We start from the raw sequence: 10,231 nt of genomic DNA, 5'->3' as shown, positions 1-10,231 counted from the left end.
GCGTGTGCACGTGTTTCAAAATTTTGAAAGATTTGTAAAAATACATTGTATTAAACTCACACTGTATTATGGAGGAGCGCACTACGTTTGTACTTTTTTTTGTCACCTGTAAAATGCGTTCAATCATTTTATATAATATGAGAGAAAAAGTGGTGAAATCTTATCCGAGAGATTCCTAGGTTTGTTGGCTAAGAATTGAAAAACTATTGGAGTTATCTAAGAAGATTAATTAAGAAATACTTTTAAACACCTTAGATTTGTGTGATTCATATATTGATAGTTGGAGAAATTAGAAATTATTGGGTAAAAAATAGGAGATGTTCATGGAAATTTGGAAGACTATTTTTCTATAGCTCATATGTAATTCCATGTAACAACAACTCTTGAAGTATAGTGAAATAGATAATTGTTGTTTATATATATGTAGTAAATCAATTGGACAAAATTAGATAAATAAATTATTTGTACTCATCACTTTATCTTCTTCTTCTTGCTCGTGTGGATTTGCTCACTCTTAAGTGTATATATTAGTTTTGTTTGAATTATTTATTTTGGTTGTCATTGCTTTTTATTGGATAAATAAATTTTGTGGACTCATCACTTTATTTTCTTCTTCTTTCACGTGTGGATTTGTTCACTCTAATATGAACATATTAATTTAATTTGAAATTATTTATTTTGATTCTCGTTATTATATGACCAAGTGAAAGTATCTTTATCTATTTTAATGAAATTTAGATCAAAAGATGAAATTGATTACGTTTCAACATAACCAAACATATATTTTTTGACAATTCAACCAAACATCTTAATCGTAACTCACATATTAACCCAACTCAGATATATTCTATAAATTTTGAGTTACATCTTAATCAAATTCTAAATATGTATTTAGACCAAAATCTCATCAATCATCACTCTCAACGCATCTTTGTTTTTTAGTTTGATACATTAGAAAGGTCAAGTATTCCTTTGAATTCAAATACCTACAATCAATGTTATGGGTCCCCTGTGAAGATTCTATGCTGAAAAATTAATTAATCTACCAACGGTATTAGTATCAAATATCAACCTCATGTCAAGAAAGCCAGTTTTGGCACATGAACAATAGTGCCACCCAAACAAACTTCTTAATCATCCATTCAAACAAACTATCTTTGAAGAGATCTTTCGGACTATATATTGGGTTTCCGAGTTGACTAGTTCATACCATTTCAACAACACACAAGGCATCATTCCATCCTTGACTAACACAGCTGTATAATATTCACTATAAATCATCCAAATCTACGACTCTTTTGAAGTTGACAACGTTTGAGAGCAATTGACCATGATGTCTTGTCCTTTATTTATTTTGCATAGTTTACATTCATTTCATTAACAAAGTGAAATTTCTCTATGGGCCCGCCCTTATTGATTATCCCCTAATCTGGTCTTTGTATCTCCGGTTTTAGTCTGTATATATTTTTTCCCTTTCTTTTAATATGAGTCTTTTTGTAACGTGTGTTTCTCAATTTTACATGAGTTGTGGCTGAAAGACCATCTAAGTTGAGACGCGGCAGGCTTACACAACATGCTTCAGTTTAGAGGGAAAGGAGTCAGGCATCCTAGGATCCTTCTACCTCTGGACAGGATGTGGCGGATGCGACTACAGGTTTTGGTGTTCATGTTTCTCTACCCACTTCACCGTCCTCCCGCAATAGGCGAGGTTCTCCAGATCATCCCTCTCCGCCTTCATCTTCCCGTAGACGCACTGCCTCACTTATGGTATTTGAGGAAGGAGAGACATCACACTCTCAGCCAACACCTGAGGCCACACAGTCGGTGCCTGGTGCATGCCAACCACAACCCGCATCCTAGTGACAGTCACAAGCGGCACCTGAGGCCCAGACAGATGAGGCCGCACCTGAGACCCATGCAGATGAGGCTGCACCTGCGGAGCCTTAGAATTTTAAAGGAGGGCCTTCTAATTTATCACAGCTCCCTCTATACTCAATCCATGTTGCCAAACATATCTGAGACAAAGAGGTAAATATTGCATTTAAGTTTTAATTTTTGTAGTGTTTATTTATTATTAAGTTTTGTTTGGGTGAATCAATTTTGTTAAACCATGTATGCAGAAACGTGATCCGTAATCATGCGCGGAAGATCACTCGTCTGGTAGCTCCTGCTGAGCCATGGTTTCAGGAGTTCTTGTTGCTTTCAGAGTTGAAAGATTAGACCCTTTGTGGATATACTACCGTTAATCATGGTATGATTAATGTTTTTGTTGAGATATGGCATCATGAGACATCATCGTTTCACCTACCACATGGTGAAATGACGATCACACTTGACGATGTGGCATGTTTACTGCATCTTCTGATAAGTAGGAGTTTTTAGACCATGAGAGGTGCGACAAAGAAGAGGCACTAGAACTGTTGGTAGAGTACTTAGGAGTTATCCCAGAGAGTGCTATGGAGGAGATGGACTGCACCTGTGGTGTTCATGTCAGATTTATCTATTTGCAAAGGGTGTTCATGGAAGAGCTATTGCGTGGACAGCAGGCAGATAGTGATCATGAGTAGGTAGCCCAGCACAGAGCGCGTGCTATGAGAGCATACATGTTGTATCTGGTTAGCACTGCCATTTTTGTGGACACGAGTGCGACTTACATTGATGTCATTTACCTGCGGTACTTTGATGACTTTGAGTGGATCCGTGAGTGGAATTGGGGGGCATTTGTTTGGTGTACTTGTACCATAAGTTGTCTAAAGGATGTAAGTGAAAGACGAAGCAGATGACCGACAACATTACACTCCTGAAGGGAACATTACTTGGTCTTATATTGTATGTATGCCATTTTGTATTTTGTAAATTATTTTGATTTCCGTTACTAATTAATGATTCTTAGTTTTTTCGAGCTTGGATCCTACAACACTTCCCTCGCATATCCGATTAGTCACTTGATCCTACATTTACTGAAGTAAAGATGTGCGTCGCTGCATTCGACCCGCTTCGAGTGAACCAGTCGACAGAGCTGCTCCGGGTGTATATTGATTGCTTGGTCTTTGATGATATACGCTTCCATGCATACATCGACCATCGTGTGACGATTTTATTTGACGATGTGGTGATATAGCGGCTTACGGGTCGCGCAAGACGGCTGCTCATCTGCCTGAGCGCGTCATGCGTCAGTTCAGATACATGCAGTGCATTCCCCGGGATCCTGCTATGTCTGCTCCTCCCATGGTGAAACGCAAGGATATGGATGTCTTGTTTGATGATTATGTTAATCATCTAGAGCTACGTGGACGGTTACATCCTATGGTTCTTCAAGGTGTCCCATCCATATCTAGTACAGGATGTTCCAGGAAACCCACCTAGGCCAACTCATCAAAAGATTCTAGAGGAGGAACAGGTTAGGGCCGATCATGCTCACGATGTGTTGCCTAGGTGTCGTCATATCATGGAGAACTGACAGGCGGGTATTGATGGAGGATTGTTTCCTGATGGCTCTGAGGTTAGAGGTGTTCTAGATGCCATTAAGGCGGAGGCTCGGTGGCTCTATTGTACATGAGATGGCGAAGGAACGTCGGGATGGTCAAGGGCCGACTTAGAGTCCGCTATGCGCAGTAGTATTCGCATTTGTATAACTTGTATTATATTTTGGTTTGGATAATATGTTATTTTTTAGATTATATTTGGAAAATATTTTGGTTAGCGACTTTATCGATTTTGAACACACTCTGTAGTATATGGTTCATTTTGTATTTATGTCATGCATATAATATATAGCTTAATATATGGCAACATTTGAAACAATGAAAATTATTTTTATTTTCTGCTACTATCTGCATAATGTCCAAAAATATATTTTTGATCCCTTCTCGTAAATACATCTCTGAAATTAATTGAAGTTTAACAACAATAGAAAAGAAGCATCCTAGAAATACACTTTCGGAAACACGGACAAAATTTGGTTTTCATAGGGTTCTTTTCAATGACATAGAGTGTTGTAAGAAATTCCCAAATTAAACAAGTAAAACCAAACTAAAGAGTACAACATACTACTCATCATATAGATAGATCATTTAATACAAAACCTTCCCATTAATTTTACAAAATTGTTCTAGAAACCAAGAGATCAAAATCAACAAGACATACATGTTAAAAAAAATATATCCTAATTCCAATCCTAGAACCTGCTTTAGGGGAAACCGGGACTAGGGACAGAAGGAACACACAATTCATCAAAATGGCAAGAGATTAGAAGCATAATCTAAACTGAAGGGTATATAGTACACAACTTTAAAACTAAGTGTGAACAAAATCTCTTCAATACTACTCTTGAGCAATTGCAGTAGCAGCAAGTTGTTGAGTCCTCCGTTGATGGACATCCCAATTGTAAACACGAGCAATCGTAACCTGATAACATATAGATAAAAAGTAAATAACTAAAGCTAGTTATGGTTTCATAGACTCATGAAGAGATTGGGTGATAGCTGATGAACATACTAAATGACATAAGTGTAAAGTAAATAATAAAAGGTCACTCAAGTGTCACAGATGAATATCAAGGGAGCTCCTGGTAGACATGACGATGGAAGAAGTGAAAATGAGAAGGTTGGAAGCAATGAGCAGAAAACACTACATTACATGCTAGTAAAGGGACCCAGGTTTTGGCAAACTTCGTCATGCCATGGAAGTTCAATATCATTGACATATATTTACATTTTATGCGAACGTGCGAAAAGCAAAAAAGATATGGACCCCTTGATAGTTTGAAATCAGACCTGTGTAATTGTCGTTTGATCCCTTAAAAAGAGTAGATCAGCAACAAGAACTTCTAAACTGGCTCTAGCATTATCCAGATTTTTCTGTAGGAGAGCAGTAGCCTGCAACGAATATTCATATTGTACACATGTAAGGTTAAAATTTAACAGTAAAGAAAACAGCTGTAATACCCTGAACTAACGTATAAATACCTCTTCTAATGAATATTCCAACATAACATTTGCTCCCAGCCATAAACATACAGAATCAGTTTCTTCTATAGAAGCTCGTGAATATATTCCTTCTGATACCTCAAAGTCAGCAATAAGTTCCTGTATCCAAAGCCAGACATAAATTTCTAGTTTATAACATAACTAATATTTTTCCCTTGTAGTAAATAAATTTGAATAGTGGTACTAGTATTGTAGGGTTTATAAACAAAAATAAAAAAGAAGACATCATTCGTGGAAAAAAGGGTGGGTCTTGAACATAAGATTAAGCATACCCTTCTATATTCTGAATTACAGATGTAACATCATTTGGAATAACCAAAACACGATGCAAATTTGAGATAGACCATAGCATTCAGACTTCAAACACTTGAAATGCACTTAATTCTCCATTTGAAGGAAAATAAGTATGTAAAGGTTCAAATTAGGTCTGGTTATGCAATAATAATCAACTTGGACAAAATCCTAGGCAATAAAGAGCCAATGAAAATTTTCAGTGTTCTAAGGATGAGAATATGATTTAAACATAATAAGTATTTTTATTAATTATAATAAAATAAAATATTAGTGTTATTTATTAAAAATTTCAATTGAGCAGTTTTTTCATTAAAAAAATTCTAAAACAAGATTATAATATTTGACATTTATTTATTCATCTACTATCGAAAAATTAAATATGTTGTAATCAAATTTAATGTTTTAACCCCTTATCAACATTGCTTTGACACATTTTTAAACTTTGCAGATGTCTCTGAGAAATATATAAGGTGTGTCGAAGCAAAGTAAAAAAACTGTTTTTTGAAAACTTGTGAGTTGTCCTACACGTGTCGTATGAGTGTCTTATAGGTGTCGGACACTGGTCTATGGAGTGTTGAAACAAAGAAAAAAACACACCTAAACGTTGCAGTGTCTATGAGAAACTTGTTTGAATTTTCTGCATTGTGCTATACAAATGTCGAACAATGAGACGTGTCGGACATTGCAACACACCTAAAAATTGCAGTGTCTATGCTTCATAGGCTGCTAGAGTTGAAATAGTAGTCTACAACTAAAGGAATGTTTTAGGTTTACAACGGTTAACAAGAGAAGTACTCTTGAGATTCTTGTCCCAAATCACTTTTGTATTCAGAGCTTGAATTCAAATCTCTCTCGGCCTCTTGTGTCAGTTCACTGTAACTGCAATCTCGTTGTAGCGCTCTATTCATTGCCTTAACATTTGTGTCTGTGACAAACTTCAACACTAAAGAAGATAGTAATATAGTAATCATGTTCAAATACTATGGAGAATAGGGATATAGCATAATCTTATTCAAACTCTATGGAGGAGTACAATATGTTTAATGCTCCTGAGGCAAAATCTTCCAGAGGGGGGAAATGTTGCAAATAATAATATAAGATCCGTATATAACTTTCAATCTCTAAATTTTATGGTGATTAAATTATTTGGGATATTAATTGATATCTTTCCTTAATTTTACAGATTTATCTTTGATAAGACAAATAGTTCAACAAAATTTATACATTACCAAGATTAAGCTGTTTAATTGGGGTGAGATTTATCTACATTATTAATTTATTGAGGATTTTATTATCTTTAGGCTAAAAATATCCAACACAGTACATGATACAACATCAATATATTGTTTCATCTATATAGCCAACGCAACCTAGCAAAAAAGGATTTGGTAGATGTAGGATACGGTTTCAAGTCACACTTATTCTGACACTTAACTCTTGTGCACTAATGTGCAGACAGCCTAAGAGTTCTAAATACATGGGAAACCTAGGAAATAATGAACAAAGACTTTCCGTTCTGAACGAGTACTCGTGTCAATATGTAAGCCCTGTAGTGCATTCAGCATAAACAAAATAACTCTTGTCTAGGACTTTGTGATGCAGCACAAACAAGAATTATCTTAACTGTGTGTGTAGACTATATCTATATGTAGGTAAAATTAATCATTTATCAATTCTAAGATATATGAGAACACAAAAAAAAAAAAAAAAACAAGTGACTGAGATGGCGCATCAACTATTAGAGGTTGGCAATTGACAAATAGCTATACGCTATAACCGTATAAAGTTGTCATAAGAGCTATACCAAGAAAGAAAATCAAATGCAGTTAAGCAGATGTCACAAAACTAGAAATATGAAACAAGCAGCAGCATTGAAGTCCAACAGTAAAACAAGGAGACCATCAACCACCAACTTCTTCATGGAAGACAAAAAACAGGAAAGTGCAATCACATATATGGTAGCTGTCATGATCCAACAAGGAAATGATATATCTTGATAAAAGACGTGACTAGCCGTGAAATTAATGCTGGTTGTATGTTGTTGAGAAATCAGAAGGTCTTAAGGATATATTAAGAGTATTAAAACTATGGCATACATTGTGAGTGCAGCGCAAGCGCAACAAAATAAGATGCACAGAATTTCAGATTTAAGCAGTCGGATAACAACTAACCTGAAAAGTTATGTTTATCTACACATTTTCGTAAGGTAGTATGTACAAAAATCTTTTATCTAAAAATTATTAACTACTATAATTCGATAAAGAATATCAGGTCTCAAACGAACCTCACCAGTGCCCTTCTTAGCCTGCAATGTAGCAACAACATCTAGGCACTTTTCAATATCCGGTATCTTTGCCTGAAAACCACCACAAATAGTGTCACAACAATGTACAATGAAAGAAAGAACACACGCACACAGAATGGGCTTTAGATGAATCGTTTCATGTTGAAAACTATCGACCAAAATAGAAAAACGCACAACATTGTTTTCTAGCTTTATTTAAAATTATAAAACTAACAGATGGTAATGAATCAATTTCAAAGATGGTCGTTAAAATTTCAGTTAACATTCAGAGCCACCACTTTTCCATCAAAGTATTATATAGCCTAGGCAGTTAAACCTTGCCAATGTACAGAAAATGCAGCAACTTGTATCTTTTCATTGTAACTACAATGCAACTCAGTTTACCTTTAAACCAAACTGTCTAGTCTGGTTCGAGACCATATATGTTTTCATAACGGAAAAAACTATATTGTTGAATCCTATAATACAATCAGTGTTGTGGATGGCAGATGACGGTCCATGGCGCCGTTATAGCGGATTATGGCGAAAAAACCCACAATATATTTACAAATGCGGCTAGCCCAAAACCTGCCATGTATATCCACCATAGCGCCGTCATGGCCGCTGTTTGATAACACTTAACACAAGTACCAAAACAATAATATTTGTGGCATGTCACACTTATACAACAAAGAGATTATTGGCATAAAAATGTGAAACTAGCAATTTCCCTTTCAGTTGAAAACTTGAAAACTTACAATACAACAAAATTGGTTCTTTCTACTTTCAAATATAATAGGATTTTTTTCCTTTTCATCTTTATAAATAATATTAACGAAACAATAATAACTCATAGGTCTACAAGGTAATGAAATCTTAAAGATCCCATTAAGTTTCCTTAGTGTAGGATCAGGCTTTTCTATGGTGGATGATAAAGTAAAATATAGAGATATAGAAGGCAATGAAACCTGAAGTTCCCTTTGCTGCGCGAGAAGCTTCATTTCAACAACCTTGTATTGCTGAAGTCTGCAAGAAATATATGCTCGGTCTTCATTCACACAATTACTTAAAAATAAAAATGAAATCCCCTTTAAAGCATAAAATAAAACATAGCTTCTTTAAGTGAAAGAATGAACTTTTGGTTTTCCAAGTGTCTAGTCAATGCAACGGTTACATGCAAAACACGGTTTCTCTGAAAAATCAACTAGTAATAAAAATGCAAAGTGTTTAATTCCATATGCATAAATTCCATTAATAGAAAATATAAATAAGAATGACTTATGCAGAGTAGTCATTCCCGAATAGCGGCACGTAGCGGGCGATCCAAAAATGGGATAGCGGGATAGCATTTAGCGGGATGACCGCTCTATTTGATCCTTTTTTTGGACATATTACATATAATAATTATAAACATGTATTTAATGTAAAATTAAACAAACAACTCAACTCATAAAATATTCATATCAAAGCACACATGACTCTTGAACTGCATAAACGACTATGAAGGAAGCTTAAGGTTGAGTCCCAACTCAAATTAGCTTGAAAACCCCAAAATTACCCTTAAAACGTTGTAAATTTAAGGGCTAATTTCAATTTTTTAGAGGGGGAAAAGGATAGCGGGCCAGAAACTGCTCTAAGCCAGGAACCACTCTGCTCCGTTATCCCGCTATTTTAAGCATACGAACTGAAAAAGATAATAAATTCAAAGAACGAAAACTTAAGGCACAATAATTTTGAAATTTTGAAATAGGAATCACATTAACTGCAGTCTAGTCTGAAAATTACCACACTACAAGCTACAACATTCACTAATCCAACTAGGAAGTTCATACCAGAGATGCAGAAGTAGTAATCAAAATTATCATATATATCAAACATTACTGTGTTATCATATTCAGATTTCAGTCACTAACTCTCACAACCCCAAAATCAAAACCAAAATAGTCAGAGACCGAAATCATACATTCTTAACCACTTATATTGATCCACTTCACCTCATACTCAATATCCATCCCTAACAAACCTAACATAGCGTTCATAACAAAGTTACCATAAATTAATCAAAATACAAACATACAACAATATGAACTTGCATTCAAAGTAAACTATTCAAAATTCAAATGAAGGAAAATAAAACTAACTTTCAAGAGGATCTAGTAGTGAAAACCAGGAAGATCCATAAAATTATGAAATTTTGGGAATGTGTGAAGTGAGAAAGCAAAAGGGGAAAAAGTAAAACCTTTCTTGAAGGAAAGCTAAGGCGGAATTAACATCGAGACCTAATTGAGTGAGATAAGTTTGAACATCTTCTACGAACTGAGCACCCGGTATTCCTCTTCGCTCTGTTACATTCGATGATGAAGACGAAGAAGCCATTGTTGACGCACCGGAATGGAATCGAACGGAATAACACGACGCTGTATTTGTTGTCGTTTTGCTTTGGGCTATTGGGTCAGCCCAAATTCAACTGATTTCTAGATAATCACGGGCTTGCTTTTTATTATTGGGCCTTAGGTATTATATCTAATATTTGGAGATTTTTATCTGCCACCCCACACTCAAATCTGACACCCCTTGATTGCCCTGCTTTTAATAGTTTTTTATGTTTTAAAAAATAGTTTTTTGAATTTTTGAGAAATTTCTTAGTTTTTACTGGATTTTCGGA

At 35.2% G+C, this 10,231-nt stretch overlaps 1 protein-coding gene across 1 annotated transcript; it reads right to left on the bottom strand.

Annotated features, from left to right (window-relative positions):
• Window positions 1–4,033: 4,033 nt before the first annotated feature.
• LOC131595287 (prefoldin subunit 3) lies at window positions 4,034–9,984 on the bottom strand. The gene is made up of 6 exons (XM_058867598.1): window positions 9,806–9,984; window positions 8,535–8,592; window positions 7,567–7,638; window positions 4,968–5,087; window positions 4,776–4,877; window positions 4,034–4,407 (listed from the first exon to the last, which is right to left on the bottom strand). Exons 1-6 carry the CDS (start codon window positions 9,940–9,942, stop codon window positions 4,324–4,326), a joined length of 573 nt encoding a protein of 190 aa, XP_058723581.1. The 5' UTR covers window positions 9,943–9,984; the 3' UTR covers window positions 4,034–4,323.
• Window positions 9,985–10,231: the final 247 nt, after the last annotated feature.

The sequence above is a fragment of the Vicia villosa genome, linkage group LG4 (genome assembly GCF_029867415.1).
Source record: "Vicia villosa cultivar HV-30 ecotype Madison, WI linkage group LG4, Vvil1.0, whole genome shotgun sequence".
Lineage (NCBI taxonomy): Eukaryota > Viridiplantae > Streptophyta > Magnoliopsida > Fabales > Fabaceae > Vicia > Vicia villosa.
The sequence above is the reverse complement of the archived record's forward strand: the minus strand, read 5'-3'. Positions and strand labels throughout refer to the sequence as shown.